Source organism: Globicephala melas, chromosome 6 (assembly GCF_963455315.2).
Source record: "Globicephala melas chromosome 6, mGloMel1.2, whole genome shotgun sequence".
Lineage (NCBI taxonomy): Eukaryota > Metazoa > Chordata > Mammalia > Artiodactyla > Delphinidae > Globicephala > Globicephala melas.
In genome coordinates this window covers 32,318,440-32,342,966 of record NC_083319.1, presented here as the reverse complement: position 1 = coordinate 32,342,966, position 24,527 = coordinate 32,318,440, and the positions used below count along the sequence as shown (strand labels likewise).

General features: G+C 36.3%; 1 protein-coding gene across 5 annotated transcripts in view; it reads left to right on the top strand.

The window, feature by feature from the left end:
* Positions 1-629: 629 nt before the first annotated feature.
* STX17 (syntaxin 17) overlaps positions 630-24,527 on the top strand; it is an 84,677-nt gene continuing 60,779 nt past the window's right edge. For 3 of the 5 annotated variants that reach the window (XR_011377530.1, XR_011377531.1, XM_030829847.2), the window contains exons 1-3: positions 669-789; positions 9,295-9,480; positions 21,671-21,736. Coding sequence is in view for 3 of the 5 variants with exons in the window: in XM_030829847.2 (XP_030685707.1) it covers positions 9,322-9,480; positions 21,671-21,736 (225 nt within the window). In the remaining 2 variants the exon portion in view is untranslated. Of the gene's footprint in view, positions 790-9,294; positions 9,481-21,670; positions 21,737-24,527 lie in introns of all 5 variants that reach the window. The other 2 variants (XM_030829848.2, XM_030829850.2) reach the window with 2 other exon arrangements.

Here is a 24,527-nt window from a genome sequence, read left to right as displayed (position 1 = left end):
GGAAACCCAGTTGAAGTTCCAACTGTGTCACTACATGGCCGAACTGCTAGTGAGTCACTAGAACTCTTTGTTGAGGCTTAGCATCATTATCTATAAAATTGGGATAAGGATACTGGCACTGGGTTGACACTGGTTCAACCCGTTTTTGGGAAAAAGCACAACTTGTCTGAGTTTCAGTTTCTGTGCCTGTTACAATTAAGACTTGTGCCGTCTACCTCAGAGTGGGGTGTAGATGGAGAAGGCACAACCTCTGTGAGCTTCAGTTTCTACAGGTGTAAAGAGGTAAGAACACCCGGCCAGCCCACCAATAAAATTCCTAGAAGAACAGAGGAAAATGGACAAAAAAGTTGCAAAATGTAGTGGGCTATACAGATGTGAATTGTCTCACACTTAAAACTCAACGAACTGACACACTTAAAGAGCATTTGTGCGTCTCCTTCCTCTTGGCTCCCTTGTTACAACCCCACAACATAAATCAATACCACTTAGTAAGACGGTCCAGAGCGGCGACCGCGTCTGTACACACAGAGGCGCCAGCCACACCCCTCGAGGCCGGAACTGGGCGGGAGGGGGCGTGGCGCAGCCCAGCCCGCCTATCGCGACGCCCCGTCCTGTCGCGCCCGCGCCTGCGCCTGCGCCGTGCGTACCCACCGGCCTCGAACGTCCCGGCGGGAGGTAAGGGGATCGCGATAGGCCCCCACGGGGGCGTAAGGTCCTGGCCGGCGTCGTGGGCCGGGTGCCCGTCCCGCGCGCGGGAGGGGCGCCCCGCAGGAAGCAGGGCATCAGGTTGTAAGTGCGAACGCTGTGGGAGTTCCTCTCGGCTTGAAGAAGTGGTGGTTTCGGTTTTGGAGGTGCTTTCGAAGCGGGTATAGGGAGGCGGCCGGTCGGGCGAGCTTGACGGCCTCCCGGGGTCTCAGGGTGGAAAAGTTTACTTCGTCTGTCCTGCGTGTGACGCACCGTGGGTCTTAGGTCATCAGGGTCGCCGGCGTCTAGGTCTGGAGAGGGTCCCGCGCACCCGTTCGGGGGCGGGGGTGGGGGGAGGTGGCGTTTGGTTTATGTGGCCCAGGTGCGCGGTGGGTGACGCTGCGAGGGATGACGCGAGGCTCGAGGGTGTTTAGGGGAGGTCCTGGGGCGCGAGGGGGGAGCCTCCTGTCAGCCATACCAGGGAGGGTGGTTCGCAGAAGGCCCCACGTCTGTCTCCCCTTTTTTTACAATTCGGAATCGGAGGCTCAGAGAGCAGACCGTACGGTAGGTAGGTCCGAGGGCCTTGACTTTTCTTTCCAAATTCAGTACCCCTTCCCCCAGTGAGAAATACGGGGCGACGTGCCTGAGGGAATTCGGTGCCCCAGGTGTGGGGAAATGTGGAAAGGTGTTCATAACGTTTTTAGAAGGGGGCGTTGCCAGCGGTATTGGACTTTTCCTGAGAAATGGGGCTGTTCACTTATAAATAACCTTAAGTAATTTGGTTAACCTCCCAGTACTTTTTCCTTATTGGAAACGTGAGTAGTATGGTACTCAGCTGGTAATAGTTGTAAGCACTAAAGGTGGTTTGTAAAGCACCTGGCACCCGCCCCGCCCACCCCAAGTGTTAGTGCAGTGAATATGATTGCAATTCTTTGACCTCAAAATATTTGTCCTGTCTTATGGGAAACATCAGTTTACACATTATTTTAAGAGACTATTTATTTTGAAATATTTTACAGTTACAGAAAAGTTACAAAAGTAATACAGAGTTCTCTACAATTTCCTTTAATGTTAACATCTTACGTAACTATAATGCAATTATCAAAAGTAAGAAATTAATTTCAGCACAACGCTGTTAACTAAATCACCAACTTTCTTCAGATTTCATCGTTTTTTATACTAAAGTCCTTTTTCTGTTCCACGATTCAATCTAAGATCCCACGTTGCATTTAGTTGGCATGGCTCCTTGATCTTCTCCAGTCTGTGACAACTTCTAAGTCTTTTCCTGTCTTTCATGACCGTTACACTTTGGAAGAGTCCTGGTTAGTTATATTGTAGAGTGTCCTTCAATTGGGTTTTGTCTGATGTTTTCTCAAGATTAGATTAAGGTTGTGTACTTTTGCTGATACCACAGAAGTGTATATGCCCTTCTCAGTAGTTCGTCATATGAGGGGTACATTATATGACACACTGCATTTGATATTGCTCTTGATCACTTGGTTAATAAGGTGGTGTCAGCTGGGATTCTCTAATGTAAAGTAACTATTTTTCCCTTTGTAATTAATCAGTATCTTGGGGGAGAACTACTTTTAAACAATGCAAATATCCTGTTTCTCCTCAAACTTTAATTTGTTGATTTTAGCATCCATTGATGATCTTGCCTTCAGTAATTATTACTGTAATGTTCTAATGGTGGTTTTCTGTTTCCCTCATTCCTTTGTAATTTATTAATTGGAGTTTTTCTGTAAGGAAGAGCTGCATCTTCATCCCATTTATTTATTTATTGTTAATTTATTGTTTTTGTATCTGTATGGACTCATTTATTTTTCTATTGGTTATTTTCCTACACTTTCGTTATTTGTTTTATGTCTCAAATTGTTCCAGCTTCGTCCATTTCAAGTTTTTTCAGGTTGCTTCTTGTGCCCTTTTTATAGGCTCTCATCCTTTTTTGAGAACTTCCTTGCTTCTTGGATGCTCCAAGCTTCTCTTGCATTTTCCCTGCCCTGGAATCCACCATTTCTCCAAAGACCCCTGCTTTCTTTGTTTGGAGAGTAGTATTTAAACACCAAGGATCTGGGCGCTAGGTGTGCTCATTGCTACTGGGTTATCATTACTTCCAGTGCCTGGCAGAAGACATCTTAGAAGCGTGTGTGTGTGTGTGTGTGAGTGTATGTATTATTTCTAGCTGTATATACAGTCGTCCCTTGGTATCCACAGAGAATGGTTCTAGGACCTGCAGTGGATAGCAAAACACGAAGCCACTTAGGTCCCATAGTTGGCCCTTTGTATCTGCGGTTCCATATCCACGGATTCAACTAACTGTGGATCATGTAGTATTTATTGAAAAAATAGTATTTATTGAAAAAACTTCACTGTAAGTGGACCCTCTCAGTTCAAATCCATATTGTTCAAGAGTCAACTGTAAATCCATATATTTCATGGAGATACAGGCACACATATGTGTATATTCATGCATCTGCAAAGATTTATATTTATTTTTGTGTTTATCTGTATATATCTGTATACACACACGTATTTTAGATATATGTCTGTATATATATATATATATTTTTTTTTTTTTTTCTAAACTAAAGTTTATCCTGATACTTCTGTTTCTAATACAGTACCACAGGGTTCATTCTAGTCTTGCCTCTTATTTGTAACTTCTTTCTTCAACAGTGAGAAATCTGGCTTTTGTGTTCTACAAAATATTTCCTTATTTGTTCAGTCCTAGTATACACATAAAGTAATTTCAGGATTTCTAACCCATAGTCCTATGAGAAACAAATAACTAGAGTACAGTATAGTTGTGTGTAATTCTTTTGGTCTTTAGCCTTATAGTATCCAGTTTAGTATCTAGGATCCCATATCTAGACACTAGTATCGAGTATCCAGCATCTGTTTTCCAAAGTTACCTAGATTAGTTATTTTCTTCCCCTACTTCTTTCATTGTGGTTATGTTGTTCATTTGTAATACAGTTAATTTTATTTTTTATAGTTTGTATTTCATTTTGGGTTCCCCCACATCTCGTTGTTTTTGTTTTTTAATATACAAAAATGCACCTTTTGTGGTGTACAGTTCTGTGAATTTTGATAAATGCATATAATTGTTTATCCACCACCATTCTCATGATACAAACAATTCTGTCGCCCCAAATATTCCATTACACTAGAAAAATAAAGTGAAAAGTAATACAACAACTTTACAGAAGTTTGAGAAATTAGGCATTTTTGTGTGTTTTCTCTTGTTTTTTCATAGACATATTTTAAATACCTGTGATGTTAATGTATTTTTTAATCCTGTGTTTGAATTATATCAGAAATATTTCCCAGTTTTCTGTCTTAAAAATCAAGAAATGCTGAAATACATTTTCAACTGATTATTTAATCACACTTTTAAACCACAATTTCTATATTGAATTACGACCTTCCCTTAATAGCTTATAAACGTTATTTGAGCTATTTTATGATCAGAGGCACTGTTGGATGACTTTGTTTCAGTAACATCATACTTTAATGCAACTATTTGAATGCTGTGTTCCCTTCTTAGTTTTATATGGGTAATTTATTATAATTTTATAGAAATGAAAATGGTGGAGAGAAAAAAAAATACTCTCTAGAAGTAGACCAAGAGTTGGGAAAGTCTTGGGAGGGTCTTAGGCCAGAATGTCTTCCCCTAGAGATGGCCCTTGTGAGGCAGCAGGTTATTCCTTGAGCACAAAAAGCTGAGGGGCAGAGTCATGCACTCTGACCTGGAAATATTGCTTTTTGAATTCAAAAAAGAGAGCTATCATCATAGCATAGGGGAGCAGTGAAAACAAGCCAAATAGTCAATAATTGGGGTTTGTCAAGTACACCATAAACTGATTAGTGGAGGAGAAGGCAGAATCATTTGAGTTGTATCTCAAATGATACACAAAGTTGAGAGGCAGATGGGATATAAAAGAGCATCTAGACAGAGGGAGCACCTTGCAAGCCAAAAGCAGAGATTGGGTGATGATATTTCAGTAGGTTGGGTGGATTACTTATGAACATTTTATTTTCTTGTTCAGATAATAGGGAACTCTTAGAAGTTTTTATTCAGAGGAGGAGCATGTTGCCTTTGTTGTTTTAGATATATTCTTTGGTGGTAATCTATGGGGAAAAATTGGAGAGGGGAAAGAGTCTAAACACAGGCCAAATAAGACATTTGTAATGTGCTATGCATATTGTGCTGTTTGACTAGAGTGATAGGATTAGAAATTGTGTAGAAGAGACATGTGAAGAAATGTTTTAGTTCCATTAGCATCTGTTGAATACCAGGTATTTTAAAAAACATTTTGATAGGAATAGTAATAGATATAAAGATAGCTTCTTATATAATCTGCATAGTGGAAGAAAACACAAGAGGCAATGTGACAAACTGGGAACATTAGTGTTAGGGAAATATTGATAATTTATGAGACTATTATATGTTAATATAATAAGAGAAAGACAGTCCCTGTAGCACGAGCAGGCAATTGATGAAAGAAGAAATGCAAATAGAGAATAAGTCAATCTCATTAGTAATATAAAGAATGCAAAATAAAACAATAATGAGATACCATTTTTGTCACCAGTTGAATGTCTTAAGAAGAATGATAATATCAGGTATTGGTTGGAGTGTGGATAAATGGATATTTTAAAGTTTTTTAAATTGAAGTATAGTTGACATACAATACTGTATTTATCTCCAGTATACAACATAATGATTTGACATTTTTATACATTATGAATTTATCACCATGATGTCTAGTAACCATCTATCATCCTGCAAAGTCATTACAATATTATCAACTATATTCCGTATGCTGTACCTTACATCCCTGTGAGTTGTTTATTTTATAACTGGAAATGTGCACCCCTTACTCCCCTTCACGCATTTCACTCACCATGCTGCCTCCGTTCTGGTGACCACCAGATTATTCTCTGTATCTGTGGATCTGTTTCTGTTCTGTTTTGTTTTTTAAATTCCACGTGTACATGAAATCATACGGCATTTGTCTTTCTTTGGCTTATTTCACTTAGCATAATACCCTCTAGGTCCATCCATGTTGTTGCAAATGGCAAGATTTCATTCTTTTTTATGGCTGAGTAATAGTCCATTGTGTGTGTGTGTGTGTGTCTGTGTGTGTGTGTCTGTGTGTGTGTGTATGTATGTATGTATATGTATCACATCTTCTTTAGCCATTCATCTATCTTTGAGCACTTAAAGGTTGCTTCCATATCTTGCTAATGTGAATAATGCTCTATGAACATAGGGGTGTATATATCTTTTCAGTTAGTGTTTTCATTTTCTTCAGATAAATACCAGAATTAGAATTGGTGGATCATATGATAGTTCTGTTTTTAATTTTTTGAGGAACCTCCGTACTGTTTTTCATAGTGGTTGCACCAGTTTACATTCCCACCACATGCATGTGGGTTCCCTTTTCTCCACATCCTTGCCAACAACCAACACTTGAAATTTCTTGTCTTTTTGATGATAGCCATTCTGACAGGTGTGAGGTGATAGCTCATTGTGGTTTTGATTTGCATTTTCCTGATGATTAGAGATGTTGATCATCTTTTCATGTGTCTGTTTCCCATCTGTCTGTCTTTCCTGGAAAAATGTTCAGATTCTCTACCCAGTTTTTGATTGGATTGTTTATTTTTTTGATGTTGAGTTGTGTGAATTCTTTGTATATTTTGGATATTAATGCCTTATCAGATATATCATTTCCAAATATCTTTTCTCATTTAATAGGTTACCTTTTTGTTTTGTTGATGGGTTCCTTCACTGAGAACGCTTTTTATTTTGATGTAGTCCTATTTCTTTGTTTGCTTTTGTTGCCCTTGCCTGAGGAGACAGATCCAAAAACATATTGCTAAGACCAGTGTCAAAGAGTATACTGCCTATGTTTTCTTCTAGGAGTTTTATGGCTTCGGGTCTCACATTTAAGTCTTTAATCCAGATAAGTGGACATTTTGATATGTTGCTAGTGGGAATGTAAATAGGCACAGCCTTTTTTGGGACATTTAGAATCAGAAGCCTTAAAAAATGTATGTACCTATTAATTCTATTTCCAGGTATTTACTTTAAATAAATAATCATAGATGGTAGTATGGATTTGCGTAAAAGAAGAGTAATTACACTGTGGTTTAGTTTATAATAGTGGAAAATTGGAAACATCCTGAGTGGCCAACATTAGATGATTAAATTATCGAACATCTGTACAATGTGATACCATGCTGCTATAAAAAATACATTATAGAAAAATAATAATTTACATGGAAACATTTTTATTATATTTGATCAGGTTATTCACAATAAATCTTTTATTTGTTCTTCATTGCTTCCTTTATTCACCCAGTAACAGTATACTTTATTATATTTTTTTGCTCCTTGCCATTCCTTTCTTTTGGGTTTATTTTCTTTATTGTTAAAGCATGCCTTTTAGTAGTTCTTTTAATGAAGGGCTTGGTAATAAACTCAGTCTTTGTATGTCTGAAAATGATTATTTTACTTTCACTTCTGAATAATAATTAACCTGGGTATATACCAACTCAGCACTTTGAAGATATTCCTATCTTTTGATATGTTGCTTTGATGAAAAGTTTACTGCTTTTGTTGTTTTAGTTTATCTGTCTTTTATCTCCGGTTTGCTTTTTAAGATATTTTTTCTTTGTCCCTAATGTTCTGAAATTTCCCTTCCATGTGTTTAGGTAAATTTGTTTTTTATTTATGCTACTTAGTGTTTATGTGCATTTTCAGTTTGAGGCTTTACATCTTAATTCTCAGCATATTCTCTTTGAATAGTGCCTTTTTGCCATTTTATTTATTCTTTCCTTATGGGACTCCTACTTGTTATTGAGCTTGTCATTTTATCCTTAATGTTGCTTATCTTCTTTTTATGTGTCCTTATTCCTCTGTGTTCATACTGATAGCTTCCAATCAATAATTGTCTTTTCAGCTACAAAATTTACTGTTTAACCCATCTTTGGAGGTTTTTATTTGTAGAATTTTTACTTGGTTTATTTTCAGATTGACCTGTTACTGTTTCATAATATTATCTAATTTTTTTTAAGATTCTGTTTCTTTCTTTATATTTTTATTTTGAAATGTACCTATTTTAATTTTATTTTTAGGTTACTTTATTATCTCTAGTCCCTTAGCTGTAAATTTTCCCATTTTGTTGGGTCTGTGGACCAATCTTTTGGCGGTGAACTTCCCCATCATCTCTAATTCCCACTAACTACTGTAGCTGTTAGACTCTTTATTTTTGGTGTCTGGAGATTTTCCTTTTTTGCTTTCAAGCTTAGATTAACTGTAAAGACCAAGTTACTGGTAGATGAGATAATCTGTATAACCAACACTTCAAGATTTTCAACTGTGAAAGAGAGAAACAACATTATTTAGAATAATAGTTCTTAATGATTCTGGAGTGATAGAGCTTTTTGATAATTTCTTGAAAGCAAAGGACTCTGTCTTCTGAAATAATTCAAAAATATATTCATCATTTTTTGTAAACAAACATTCAGGAACTCTCAAGTCCCAAACCCCTATCTCTATGGACCCAAGTCTAAGATACCATAACCCAATGGAATTAACATAGTCAACTTATTTTTAATATGGGAGAGGTTATGGCTAATTAGATGGCATGAAAACATGATGTACAACAGTGGTTTTCAAGCTTGCTTAAGCAGTGGAGCCCTTTATTTACAGAAAATCGAATAAGTTCAAATTTATGAGATAGATATAAGTAAATTTTCTCCAACTGAAGCAGGTGTGGGGTCATGGAGCCTGTCCACTTGATAACCTTTACCATCACCTACCCTGACCCCAAAGACATAACCCTGTACTCTCTGGAGCACTGCTCAAAAAAAAAAAACTACTGGTGAATTAGAAAGAGCATTTGATTGAACTCTCAGGAATACTGGGTTCTTATTCCAGCTCTGTCACTGGTTACGTGTACTGATTGTAGACAATGCTAATCACTTTGTAAGAAAGGGAAGATGCAATTTAAAGGACATCAATGAGAAAAGTTGCATTTTATAATATATTTGAAGTATATAATTACATATGTTATATTAGAAATGGAGTTTTTACAGCAGAAATATTAAGAATGAAAGTTTTTCTTCCAGTTTTGCCATTTGACACTTTTTTAGAAAACATTATTCACTGTCCAGGATACATTGGGAGATAAAGACTTGAACAGTATACTTCTGGTTTTTTGAAAAAAGTTAGTTAATTATATGCATACATATATATATCCTTATATTAAAAAGCCCTGGAAAGACATACATCAAAATGGAAGTACGGGGGTGGGAGGAGGAAAAATGGAAAGAGTAGTTAACTATAGGTGAGGAGATGATTGTTGATTTTATTTTATTCTCTTTTTCCTATTTTCTAATCATTCTAAAGTGAATATACATTACCTTTGTAGAGAGAAAAAGATTTTAAAATAAAAGTTTTGTTAAAAAACCAGTCACTGAAGTTCAGCATTAAGTTGAGTATGTGTTTAGAATATATTATAAAATTACCTAATTGTTGGCTTTTAAAAATAATGGAAATTGATTTTTAAAATTCTTAAATAAATATTTCCCTTTTAGGTTTTTCTACATGAGTGGAGAAGGTAGATGTTGCAAGTAGAAGAGATACAACATTTTTTTAGGATGTCTGAAGATGAAGAAAAAGTGAAATTACGCCGTCTTGAACCAGCTATTCAGAAATTTACTAAGATAGTAATCCCAACAGACCTGGAGAGGTTAAGAAAGCACCAGATAAATATTGAGAAGGTGAGTTTTTTTCTTTCTTTCTTTTTTTCCATTTTTTTCTTTTTTTACCACAAGAAACAGTTACATATTCTGATTTATATGTTGTGCATTTCACCTACATTGAGAATATTAGATAAGAGTCTTTGCTAAAACATCTAGCTCCTGTTGATTTAACGACATTATTCATTTTTTCATCCGGTTTTTCTGTTCTACAAATACCCCTCTCACATTATTCCTTTTTTAGGAAGGGATATAAGAATAGAATCAATGCCTTTTTAGTTATACACAGTGATGAATTGAGCAGTTAATAATTAAAATACGAACTGTTTGATAGTTGACTATAATGTGAAGGTGGTGGACTTTGGCTAAAGGGCTTCCCTTAATTTCATTCACCCCATGGCAAGTTTTCTGAACTGTGAGTGTGTGTTCCTGTCCTTTTCAGGTGCATGTAGATTTAAGAGGGAAAATCACTGTTTGATATGAGGGAATTTCCCAACTTCACTGCTTCCCTTTGAGGAAAGCCCAAAGTTGAGAAGTATCAGCTAGAGGTCAGTTTAAGAGATAGGTAGAAGGAAGAACCAGTCTCAGTGCCTGTGGTGGTTTCATAGAACCTGGTCTGGCTAGGATCTGATGGAGTGGTTGTGGCATTTATGGGAACGTCAAGTTTACTGAATACTGAGCATTGATTTGGCAGGTTACCTTGTCTTATTTGCTGTGGGACAGGTCAGTGGTATTTGATCCTTCAGAAGAACCTCCCCCAGTATAAATTTTAAGCTGTGTGGCCCTCCATTAATTTTTTTGGGGGTGTGGGGGGAGGGTGGAAGTGGTCATTAAGCCTTTCAGTATAAATAATATTTATCACCCTCAACTGCATACCTTATACAAGTAAGAAGAGTGTCAACTTTTTCTCTCATAGATACCAGCTGTCTTCCTAGTACTTAAGTCTTTTGTTAAAGTATAGAAAATAAGTGCCAAGAAAAATAAGATGAAAATTTCAATGCAAATATGAATAGAATTAAAGATTAATATTTAGTCATCTCTTAACTTCTTTCTTCTTTATCCATAAGCAATAAGTGTGATGACTTTTAAGGATGGAGGAGTTGTCTGCTAAACTGGTTATTCTTGTCATGAGCAGAAACAAAGTGTTCCATGCTTTGATTAATAAGGAGGGCACTGTAACAATATAGAAATGGAGTTGTTTACTTCTGATTGATCATATCTGTGTTTGATAATGTGTGTGTCAAAGTCCTGAGCTTATGTTGAAGTGCTCAGTTACAAAGATGGTAAGAATTTGGCAAGTGAATTGATTCTGAAAGGAATAAATAGGTGGACTGTGGTCTATTAAGACTCTTTCTTTTATTGTCCTATTTTCCCTTTGGCAAATTTCCCTTTCCTTGTATTTATTCTATACGAATGTGCTTGCTGTCATTACCCTCAGATCCTAGCCACATGTACCACCCAGTCATCAATGGAAAGGCCAGAACCCTGGGAGAAAGTTGTGGGGATAGAAACATGTCTATTACTGATTTAATTAGCTGCGTCAGAATTCAGAAGAAAATTATTCCAGAGTTATATAGATCTTTTTCTGCTGGAACATTTTTCCTTTACCGTTTTCTGTAATTTTTACTTACTAAGAAATTTTTAAACAATATCAGAATAATTATAATTTACGGTATAGGTGATGCAGTCTGAAGCTAAGCAGTTAAACTCGTACTGAGCTATGTTTTATTCCATAATCTTGATCATTCTGTCTCTAGGTTTTCTAGTTTAGTTATGAAAGTAATTTTTTTATCTATGTAAGATTGAATAGCATATTTTAATAGATAGTTTATGGCAATGTAAAAACATTTAAAAGCCACAGTGTTCACTGTGGACAAAAGAGTTAAGAACTAAGTTTAGACTCCAGGTGTCTAACAGTGCCTCATTTTCAAAAAGGCATGTTTTTCCTGGGGGAAGGGTGTAGAAAGATAAAATATTTATTATGTTAGCCATCAGTCATCCAATATGAATTTAAAAGAAGAAAGTCAGACTGAAGGGAAATTGAAAGTAAGCCTTAGTGGAGTGATTCTGCAACATCTGAAAACAATGAGAGTAGTGTGCTGTGGACACCTGGGACTGTATTCCATAGGTCCTTCAGCATTACGTTTTATTACACATGATAGACTTGATTAGAATGTAATCCTGAAATTTGAAGTGTTAGCATTCAGCTTTCTTGGCTAATATAAAATAGACTTAAGCATAGTTAATAGGAACAATATCATAAGCTTGGAACATAATTTTCTTTGTTTCATTTTATAAGGGTTTGGGGGAAAACTTACTGTGTAACATGTACTGTATTAGTTAGTATATGGTTAAAATGCAAGTGGCAGAAAACCTAAAAATAGCTTATTATATGAGATAGAGGTTTTTTGGTTTTGCTTTTATTTTTAATCTCTCATAGTTTTGGAGGTGGTCTGGGGCTCCAGTGGCAGCTCAACAGTCATTAAAGACTCAGGCTGTTTTTATCTTTCTTTCCAATCCTCAACTTGTTTCTGTCTTACATGTAAAACAGCAGCTCCAGCTGTAGCTCTCACATCCACATTCCAACTAAGATGAAAGAACCAGAATCCTATTTTTTCTGAATATGTTCTTTTTTCTCTCAATTCTCTCTTTTTTTTCTTTTAAAGAAAATCCTCCTGTTCTTGTTTTATGGATGCAGTATCATATAGTCTCTCTATGGTGGTATTATTATTATATTTTTTAAAGTTTTCTTCTTCCTTTTCTGTGTTTCCTTCCTTCCTTCCTCCCCCCTTCCTTTTTCCCCCCTTCCTTCCTTCCCCCTTCCTTCCTTCCTCCCTCCCTCCCTCTCTTCCTTCCTTCTTTCCCCTTCTTTCCTCCTTCCTTCTTTTCTCTTTTTCCCTTTTCTTTTCTTAAATGTATTCTTCTCTCTCTTTCTCCTTTTCTTCTTCCCTCCTCCCTCCCTTTCTTCCTCTCCTTCCTTCCTTCCTTTCTTTGTGTCAGTCTACAGTATTTTAGGCTTTCCTTGGCTAGCTGTCGATATTTAAGAGTGCTAATTGGAAGGGGTGTGTGTGTGTGTGTGTGTGTGTGTGTGTGTGTGTGTGTGTGTGTGTGTGAGAGAGAGAGAGAGGGAGAGAGAGAGAGAGAGACAGAGAGAGAGAGAGGGGGAGAATGGGTAGCAGGGTAGTAGTAGGGGCCTTATTACCTGGAGAGGTGAACAGAGGAGGATCTATTTTGATGGGGAACCACCAGATACTCTCCTGGAGTGTTGTCTTCTGTGATGATAGAGGTAGTCCAGTTGCTTGGGCCTATGGAGAGGACATCTGATAGACTACCTATTCCTTACATAAACTTTCAAGTAATCCTTCTGTTTTTAGCCCCACCATACACATCCTCCTGGTTACCTGGTACCTCTGGTTACTGAATCTTTCTGCAGTAGTACTATGCATTCATTGGTTTGCTTCTCACTGCCTTTCTCCCCCACCATCCACCCCTTCTGCAGCCCTAGGTTTCTGCTTTCTCTGATCTGCTAAGTTCAGCTGCAACACGTCCATAGTCTTTCCAGCTTCCAAAATTTTGTTAAAATTTCTTGTCCATTGATATCTTCTGTTGTATTCTCATTATTATTGTGAATTTATACCTTTTAAAGTTCTTTACTGTCATTTTAGTTGAGTTTGGGGAAAGAACAGAGATGAATGTGTTCAGTCTGCCAGGTTTAATGAGAAGGGAAATTATTACAGGATATAAATATATGTTAGCGTTTCATAAGTGTTGGTGTTTGCTGTTTCTTATATTGTTAACATTGAAAATCATGTAAAAAATTAGCTTTCTAATCTGCAAGAAGTTTACAGTCCAGTTAAGGAAATAAGATAGGATATGATGGGGCAACATATAATTAGGTGTGAAAATGAGTGTTCAGGACTGTTCAGGCAACATGAAGCCTGAACTATGTGGTACAAAATCAGATATAAGCAGTCTTATTGATTTGTTATGTATTGATTTGGTTTCATTTATTTGTTTTTTTAACTTGTGGTTACAGCAAAAACCTTTCCCATTTCTCTTTTTAGTCTGAGAATGTTTATTTCAATCTTACAATCACATTTTCCCCCTCATTCTTTTTTTCTGATAGACTCCTGATTCAGTTTGCTTTCTCCTGTGTTATAGGATAGGAAAGCCTCAGCACAGGTGGTGAACTCCTCTCCAACTGTTTGGAATAATAGCCTTTAATAACGTAACCTAATTTAGGTTTAACATCGTGTAGCAAGCAAAGAAAGTCTGACCTATTTTATTCCTTATTTTTCTTAGAATTTTATTATTTTAAGACATAAGATCATCTATTCAATCTTCATCCAAGACACTAATCTCTTCTACAACTTACTTGACAAGTGAGCAAATAATAATAATAATAAAGATAGTAGCTGTTGTGTTTATTTGTTGAGTGCTCTGTAAGGTTTTTATATATATCATATCATTTAATCCTCAGAACATCCCTATAGGTTACCCTTATTTTTGTCTTCCTTTTTTAGGTGGGGAAGCAGACTTGGAGTGGTTAAATTACTTTCTTGAGATCACTATGCTGCTAAATATATTAATCTTCTAATGTTGTGCTTGAAACATAGTGTGTTCTAAGTTTGTTCTTACTCTTTCTTGGTTTTCATTTTCCTCTTAGTCATGTTTGTTGTGGACAGTTCTATTTTATGATGATTTTCCTCAATGAAGAAGGAAGATGTAAAAAAAAAAAAATAGAGTTGAATACTTTGGCTTTCCTACATCTATTAGCAACATCCACTCCATTTGTTCACCTTTCAAACTTTGTGTTTTTGTTCAGATCTCAACTTAGTAATGTTCTATGGAACATGCCCTGGTTGATTCCATCCTGGGTCAGATATAAATGCACCATCCTCACACAGCACTCTGCAGTAGACCTTAAGGTTCACCACCCCATGATTGATCTTTAGAGTTGTAAAGGTAACATTAAAATCTTTCTCATAGAGTTATTCTGAGGATTGAGATATTATGTTAAGAACCCTTGAATGCAAGGTTGATACTTGGAAATGAGTTACTTATAAGTAAGTTATCATTCCCGGGCAGTCAACATTGGTGCTGTCAGTTAATTGTTTGTAATCATTAGGAGATTCACAGCATTCCTGAGACCCTTTGTGTTTGTTTTGGGTTTTATATTTTTTACACATGGTAGGCACAGTAAGTTGCCTTACATTAGCTATACTATAAGGTAGGTATTATTATTTATCTTCATTACATGAGTAATCCTAAATTTATGGCTTATAATCATTGGGCCATCTATTAATATTATGTAGCTTTACTTTTAGAGTCTTTGATATTTTCTCTTTTGTTGAGTTTAATAAAATAACTTTATTTGAATTGAATACTTACACTTTTTATCATCTACAATACTGATTATTATCCCACCTAATTAATCCCCCACAAAACCATCATCTTCCTTACGAAAAGTTCTGTTCATTCTGATCACTGAGATATCCTCTGATACTTGGCAAAAGAAGCCTTCATCTACTTTTTCTGCTTCTTTTCTCATCACTCTTCCCATCATACATTATACCACAAACACATTGATCTTACTTCAGTCCTTTGGATTCCACATGTGACTTTACACCTCAGAGTATTCCCAGGTCTTTTTCTCTCCAATTGAAACCTCTTTTTTCCCTACTATGCTTTGTAAATTCAAATAAATCTTTTAAGTGTCAGCATAAAGTTTAAATTAAAGTGCTTTTATACCTTAAACTCCTAAATTCTGAATATTCTCTATGTTATATCATCATCAACTTCCCTGAACCTCTAGTGAATAACATTATATAATTTTAGAAAATTATTTTTAATAATTATGAGTAGCTTTCATGTTTGTATACTCTAAGCAATATGAAGTAGAATTATTATTGTTATTCAATTTTGAATCAAAATATTCTGGAAGATGAAATGACATAAAATGTGAGGCTACAAGTATATAAAGTTGATTAAATAAATGGTGGGGTGTTCTAGAGAGAACTTTTAGTCCAGGAACCACTCTCAAAATATTTGTTCTCTTTGCCCAGCAGGCAAAGCAAAACTGAGACCTGGGTGTCACTGCCAAAGAGCACAAAGGGATGAATGTTGTAAGCCTGAAAACACCTGTGCAGAGTTGTTCATCACACCATGATGTGGGTTTATAATCAGGGTTATCCAAAAAGATAAAATAGAAGAGTGGGTAAAAGGAGACAACGTATTCACCAGGATGAGAATGGTGAACACGGCTTTTGTCTCACCAGGATAAGAATGTGCTTTCGTCTCATGGGAAAGTCTAGGGGAAAGGCTGTTTCTGTGAATGTTGGATTCTCTGCTTATGCCTGTGCCAGAGGAGAACCATGGCGCCATAGACCATGGGGCCATAACATGTCAATGAAGAACAACATGAATGCATGTAGTGAAACAATACATCTTTCTGAAATGACTGAAAAACAGTATCTATGAATTTTTTCTGTAGTTGTTTTTCCTCTTTCTTGATCCTGTTTATTCATAGCAATTAAAGGTATTTATCAGAAGTTTCAGCATCCAGTGGAGGAAAGAGCAGAATCCAATGCACTTTGGGGATGTCATTCTGAGTTCCACCTACCTTGAAATGTTGGGGCAGAGCTTAATGGCCTGGAAGCCACTCAAGAGCAAGTAGTGCTGAGACAAATCCTTCTGCCCACTCTGTGAAGATAAAAGAAAAGTATAAATCCAACATCATCTAGAAAATATTTCCTTGCAAAGCTGCCATTACCTTTAAAAACCCTGTAGAGAGAAGCCCGAAGGAGAAGCCCTTGGCAAAGACAAGCTATTTTACCCAATCTCTTGACAGATAATCTCCCCGTCATTGCTTTTCAGTCTCTTTGAATCTACTCTTTGTTATTTTCTTTGTAGACAATCATGTGAAGACAAACTGTTTTATTTCTTCCTTTCCAGTCTTTGCCTGTCTGCCCACTTCCTTCCTTCCTTCCTCTCCTTCTTACTTTCTTTCTTTCCTCTCTTTCTTTTGTTTCTTCTCTTTCCCTTCCCCTCCTCCCTCCTTTCCTTCCCTCCTTCCCTCCTTTCCTTTCTTCCCTCACTTCCTTTCTTACCTTATTGTGCTGACTAGGGCCTCCAGTGCAATATTGAATAGGAATGGCAAGATCAGACATCCTTACCTTGTTCCCAGTATTAGGGAATGGTCTTTCACCACTAAGCATGATGTTGACTGTAGGGTTTTTGTAGATGCCTCTAATGTTAACTTCTTTTTTAAGTTTGCTGAGAATTTTTATAATGAACAGATGTTTATCAAATGGTTGTCTTTAAATCTACCATCTTGCTCTTTTTGTCTGTTTGTCCCATCTATTCTTTGTCCCCTTTTCTCATCTTTTACTCCCTTTTGGATTAATTGCATATTTTTTAAGATTCCATTTTTTCTTTTGTTGACTTATTAATTATACCGCTTTGTATTTTTATTTTTAATGGTTTACAGTTCAGAGTATTCATCTTTAACTTATGACAGTCTACCTTCAAGTAATGTGTTTTCATATATACATATATATATATCACTTCACGTATATTATAAGAATCTTGGACTTCCCTGGTGGCTCAGTGGTTAAGAATCTGCCTGCCAATGCAGGGGACACGGGTTTGAGCCCTGGTCCGGGAAGATCCCACATGCCGCGGAGCAGCTAAGCCCATGTGCCACAACTACTGAGCCTATGCTCTAGAGCCCGTGAGCCACAACTACTGAGCCCACGCGCCACAACTACCAAAGCCCACACGCCTGGAGCCCATGCTCTGCAACAAGAGAAGCCACCGCAATGAGAAGCCTGTGCACTGCAAAGAAGAGTAGCCCCCACTCACCTCAACTAGAGAAAGCCCGCATGCAGCAACAAAGACCTAATGCAGTCATAAATAAATAAATAGCCTTATAACAGTACACTTCGATTTCCTCTCTCAGGGTCTTTGTAGTATTATTATAATATATTTTACTTCTATGTAATGTAATTTTTGTTTTAAACAGTGTTATCTTTCAAAGAGATTTTTAAAATAATAAAAAGTATATTTTATATTTATCTATATATTTACCATTTTTCAGTGCTGTCACTTTTTTGTAGAACCAGGTTTCTGTCTGGTATCATTTTCCCATCAACCTGAAGGACTTCCTTTAACATTTCTTGTAGTACAGGTTTGCTGGTATTGAATTCTGCTTGCATTTTTGTGTTTGAAAAAAAAAATGTTTATTTTGCCTTCACTTTTAAAAAATATTTTCCCTGTGTATAGAATTCTAGGTTGAGTTTTAGATTGTTTCAGTACTTTCAAGATGTTGCTCTGGTGTTTTCTGGCTTGCATTGTTTCTCATAAGAAGTCTTCTGTCATTCTTATCTGTGTTGCTCTGTACTTCACATATCTTTTTTTCCTCTTGCTGTTTTTAAGATTTTTCTATCACTTATTGTAAGTAATTTTATTATGATGTGCATTAGTTTAGTTTTGTTCATTTTTCTTATTTATGGTATTCCTTGAGTTTCTTGGATCTGTGGGTTTATAATTTTTACCAGATTTGGAAAAGCTTTGGCCACTCATTTTTCTTTTTTTTCTTGCTTACTGGGCTATAACTGACAAACAGCACTGTTTAAGTTTAAGGTGTACAGTATAATGATTTGACTTACATACTTCATGAAATGATGATCACAATAAATAGTGAAGGTCCATCATCTCATATAGATACAAAATAAAAGAAAAACACTTTTTTCTTTTGTCATGAGATTTAAATTAGGATTTACTTTCTTAACAACTTTCATATATAACATACAGCAGTGTTAATTATATATATTAATCATGGCATACATTACATCCCTAGTACTTATTTATCTTATGACTGGAAGTTTGCACCTTTTGACCATAAACTATATGGTTCCTTTATATCTTTAGTTGTGGAAAATCTCTTCTGCTAGTCGTTAAGTCATTCTCATCCATAATTGCTCTGAAATTAGTTGTAATTTTGGTGCACCTATGGGAAGAGGTGAGCTCACGGTCTTCCTCCTCCACCATCTCAGTCACTGTCTCATTAGTTTTTCAGAATTTTTTTCTCTCCTTCAGGGAGCCCAATTGCATACATAAAATGTTGCTTTCAATTGGCCTGTGACTCATTGATACTCTATTCATTTATTGTCCATCTTTTTTTCTCTCTCTGTGTTTCATTTTGGATTGATTCTACTTTATATCTTTAAATTTACTATTGTTTTCTTTGCATTGTCTTACCTTCAATTAAACCCATCTGTTGCATTTTTCATTTCAGATACCTTTTTTAAATTTAGGAATTGAATTTTTTTTTTTTTTTTTTTGCGGTACGCGGGCCTCTCACTGTTGTGGTCTCTCCCGTTGCGGAGCAAGGCTCCGGACGCACAGGCTCAGCGGCCATGGCTCACGGGCCCAGCCGCTCCGCAGCATGTGGGATCCTCCTGGACCGGGGCACGAACCTGTGTCCCCTGCATCGGCAGGCGGACTCTCAACCACTGCGCCACCAGGGAAGCCCCTAGGAATTGAATTTTTAAAAATATCTTCCATGTCTCAATATGCTCATGTTTTTTTCTTTCTTAACAACATGGAATATATCATAATAATTTTTAATATCCTTGTCTATTAATTCCATTATCTCTATCATATCCGAATCTGTTTCTATTGATTGGTTTTTCTCATTGCAGATCATATTTTCCTGCTTTTTTGCATTCATGGTAATTGTTTATTGGATTCCAGACATTCTGAACTTGTTGGATACTGAATATTTTTACATAACTTTGAGTACTTTTGAGCTTTATTTATTCTGAGACACATTTAAGTTATTTGGGAACAGTTTGATCCTTTTGAGGCGCTTTTAAGCTTGCATAGGATCAGAATAGCCTTTATTCCAGGCCTAATTTTTCCCCATGTAGGACAGTGCTTTGGAGTACTCCACCTGATGTCTAGTGTGTTGAGAGATTTTTCCAGTCTGACTTGTGGTCACATGAACTGTTTCTGGCCTTGTGTGATTTTGGGGGATTAGTCTACCTGCTCTTTTCCAGTGGTTCTTTTTCTGACTTCAGGTAGTTTGCTTATGTGCATGTACTGATCTGTACTCAGCCGAAGACTCAAAAGGAAAACCCTGCGGATCTCTGGAACTCTGTCTCAGTATAGTGCTCTCATTTCAGTTATCTCCTCACATGCAGCTTTTTCCTCTCTGATACTCTGCTCCACGATTCTTGCAACCCTGACCTCTCTGGATTTTCAACTGTTTCCTTAACATTATTTTTCTTAAAATATCATGACAGATTAGTATTAAGTAATAAATTTTAAAGTGGCTTATTTTCAGACATGTATCTTTGGCTTACATTCTTTTTGTTAATATCATAACATTAAAGGAGCATTTATACTGGGTCTGATGGCATCAATTAAATTTTTCTTAGAAGCAAAAGTAGATTGATAGTGGTTTTAAATTTATTTGATTGCGTAGTGGTTTTAAGTTTATGTTTGGTAAATATATTCTCAATATAGTCTATTTTTAATTTTTACTGGAGTATAGTTGCTTTACAATGTTGTGTCAGTTTCTACTGTACAGCAAAGTGAATCAGCTATACGTACACATATATCTGCTCTTTTTTGATTTCCTTCCCGTTTAGGTCACCACACAGAGCACTGAGTAGAGTTCCTTGTGCTATACAGTAGGTTTTCACTAGTTATCTGTTTTATACATAGTTTCAATAGCGTATATATGTCAATGCCAATCTTCTAATTCATCCCACCCTCCTTCCCCCTTGGTGTCCATGTGTTTGTCCTGTACATCTGTGTCTCTATTTCTGCTTTGCAAATAAGATCATCTATACCATTTTTCTAGATTCCACATATATGCATTAATATACAATGTTTGTTTTTCTCTTTCTGACTTATTTCACTCTGTAGATGTAGTCTCTCGGTCCATCTACATCTCTACAAATGACCCAATTTCATTCCTTTTTATGGCTGAGTAATATTCCATTGTATATATGTGCCACATCTTCTTTATCCATTCATCTGTTGATGGACATTTAGGTTGCTTCCATGTCCTGGCTATTGTAAATAGTGCTGCAGTGAACATTGGGGTGCATGTGTCTTTTTGAACTCTGGTTTTCTCAGGGTATATGCCCAGTAGTGGGATTGCTCGGTCATATGGTAGTTCTATTTTTAGTTTTTTAAGGCACCTCCATATTGTTCTCCATAGTCTGTTATTTTTAAGCTTAATGGCTATTGTTTAGTTCTTAGATGATATAAAAAACAAAAATTCAGGAGTATCAAAAGAGTTTTTTGCTGCATTATTCACTACCAAATTTAAAGAATATGCAGAATAGGGAATATAAAAATACCCTAGAAAAAATTTTAGTGCTCTACTTTTATAATCTATTTTTCCTTCTATGTGTATATGGGGCATTTTCATGTTACTGTGCTTTCAGAGTAGTGTGTGTGTGTGGGTTATACCAAAAATGTGTTTAATGTCATTATTCACATCTGCTAACATCTTAATTATTTGGGTTTTTTATTTCAACCAAAAATAATGTGTGACATTTGGTGTTGTTTATATTTTATACAAGTGTTCCGTCATAATGTTATCACATTTTCCTGTCAAATGAAAAATTTTCCATTATCACTCTCGTTAAGTTTCTTGGATGAACTCTGAAAACTAAACATTACCTTGGTAAAAATTAAGACATATATATTAAATGTTCATTCTCATTTTTATATACTTTCTAGTCTGCAGTATCCATGTTACTTTTTCTCAAATCAGATTTTAGTTTTCAATACTTGACTCTATCATTAACAGACATTTCAAAGTCTTCATATATAGTAACAATATCTGATGAATGCTGTTAATCTTTTCATTTTTCACACTCTTTTACATTCTCATTTTTTTCACCTCCAAAGAGTGTGCATTATAGACAAAATACATACTCTTTTTCAGTAAAATAAAGAGTATTTAGTGGGTTTTGTTTGTTTTTACCATTTACCAGAATTTTGTGTGTAATGTTTTTGAAAACTTCCTGTTGTATGGACTTTGGACAGTTAATTTCCACTACTAAGGCAGTAAATATTTTAGCTGGTATGTTTAACTTTGGGTGGGTGAGTGGGGATTTTTGAGGTAAATTGGGAATAATCACTTAGTGATTAAAAAAAACTCAGTACCTTTCCCCTTTCTTTCATATAGTATCAGAGGTGCAGAATCTGGGACAAGTTGCATGAAGAGCATATCAATGCAGGACGTACAGTTCAGGTAAGGCTATTTTATTGTTTCAGGTAAATCAGTATGAAAAGACAGTCTTAAGAAAATTTTGCTAAAATATATACCCTTGTAGCTGAATCCTTTTATATGTATTTGTAACTATTTCCTTAAGGATACATTTTTAGCAATAATTATTGAATCAGATGTCATACATATTTTTAAGATTTTGATTCATATCACCAAAATTTTCTCCAGAAATGATACATCAACTTACACTTTCACAATGAATGCATTTTACAACACTAGTATTACTCATTCCTCAAATTTTTGCTAATTAGTAGGTTAAAATAACACTGCTTTGTCGTCTTAATCTGGATTTTTTCTTTTATTGCTTTGAAGGGTGGAAGCTTTTTATATGCACCTTGGATAGTAATGTTTTTTTTTTAATTCTTTATTGGAGTATAATTGCTTTACAATGGTGTGTTCGTTTCTGCTTTATAACAAAGTGAATCAGTTATACATATACATATGTTCCCATATCTCTTCCCTTTTGCGTCTCCCTTGCTCCCACCCTCCCTATCCCACCCCTCTAGGTGGTCACAAAGCACCAAGCTGATCTCCCTGTGCTATGCGGCTGCTTCCCACTAGCTATCTATTTTACATTTGGTAGTGTATATATGTCCATGCCTGTATCTTGCTTTGTCACAGCTTACCCTTCCCCCTCCCCATATCTTCAAGTCCATTCTCTAGTAGGTCTGTGTCTTTATTCCTGTCTTACCCCTAAGTTCTTCATGAAATTTTTTTTTCTTAAATTCCATATATATCTGTTATCATAAGGTATTTGTCTTTCTCTTTGTGACTTACTTCACTCTGTATGACAGACTCTAGGTCTATCCACCTCATTACAAATAGCTCAATTTCGTTTCTTTTATGGCTAAGTAATATTCCATTGCATATATGTGCCACATCTTCTTTATCCATTCATCCGATGATGGACACTTAGGTTGTTTCCATCTCTGGGCTATTGTAAATAGAGCTGCAATGAAGATTTTGGTACATGACTCTTTTTGAATTATGGTTTTCTCAGGGTATATGCCCAGTAGTGGGATTGCTGGGTCATATGGTAGTTCTATTAGTAGTTTTTGTTTGTTTGTTTGTTTGTTTTGTGGTATGCGGGCCTCTCACTGCTGTGGCCTCTCCCGTTGCGGAGCACAGGCTCCGGACGCGCAGGCTCAGCGGTCATGGCTCACAGGCCCAGCCGCTCCGTGGCATGTGGGATCTTCCGGGACTGGAGCACGAACACACGTCCCGTGCAATGGCAGGTGGACTCTCAACAACTGTGCCACCAGGGAAGCCCCTATTTGTAGTTTTTTAAGGAACCTCCATACTGTTCTCCATAGTGGCTGTACCAATTCACATTCCCACCAACAGTGCAAGAGGGTTTGCTTTTCTCCACACCCACTCCAGCATTTATTGTTTCTAGATTTTTTGATAATGGTCATTCTGACTAGTGTGAGATGATATCTCAGTGTAGTTTTGATTTGCATTTCTCTAATGATTAATGATGTTGAGCATTCTTTCATGTGTTTGTTGGCAGTCTGTATATCATTTTTGGAGAAATGTCTATTTAGGTCTTCTGCCCATTTTTGGATGGGGTTGTTTGTTTTTTTGATATTGAGCTGCATAAGCTGCTTATAAATTTTGGAGATTAATCCTTTGTCAGTTGCTTCATTTGCAAATATTTTCTCCCATTCTGAGGGTTGCCTTTTTGTCTTGTTTCCTTTGCTGTGCAAAAGCTTTTAAGTTTCATTAGGTCCCGTTTGTTTATTTTTGTTTGTATTTCCATTTCTCTAGGAGGTGGGTCAAAAAGGATCTTGCTGTGATTTATGTCATAGAGTGTTCTGCCTATGTTTTTCTCTAAGAGTTTGATACTTTCTGGCCTTACCTTTAGGTCTTTAATCCATTTTGAGCTTATTTTTGTGTATGGTGTTAGGGAGTGAACTAATCTCATACTTTTACATGTAGCTGTCCATTTTTCCCAACACCACTTATTGAAGAGGCTGTCCTTTCTCCACTGTACATTCCTGCCACCTTTATCAAAGATAAGGTGACCATATGTGCGTGGGTTTATCTCTGGGCTTCCTATCCTGTTCCATTGATGTATATTTCTGTTTTTGTGCCAGTACCATACTGTCTTGATTACTGTAGCTTTGTAGTATAGTCTGAAGTCAGGGAGCCTGATTCCTCCAGCTCCATTTTTCGTTCTCAAGATTGCTTTGGCTGTTCGGGGTCTTTTGTGTTTCCATACAAGTTGTGAATTTTTTTGTTCTAGTTCTGTGAAAAATGCCATTGGTAGTTTCATAGGGATTGCATTGAATCTGTAGATTGCTTTGGGTAGTAGAGTCATTTTCACAATGTTCATTCTTCCAATCCAAGAACATGGTATATCTCTCTATCTGTTTGTATCATCTTTAATTTCTTTCATCAGTGTCTTATAGTTTTCTGCATACAGATCATTTGTCTCCTTAGATATGTTTATTCCTAGGTATTTTATTCTTTTTCTTGCAGTGGTAAATGGGAGTGTTTCCTTAATTTCTCTTTCAGATTTCTCATCATTAGTGTATAGGAATGCCAGAGATTTCTGTGCATTAATTTTGTATCCTGCTACTTTACCAAATTCACCTATTAGTTCTAGTAGTTTTCTGGTAGTATCTTTAGGATTCTCTATGTGTAGTATCACGTCATCAGCAAACAGTGACAGTTTTACTTCTTCTTTTCTGATTTGGATTCCTTTTATTTCTTTTTCTTCTCTAATTTCTGTGGCTAAAACTTCCAAAACTAT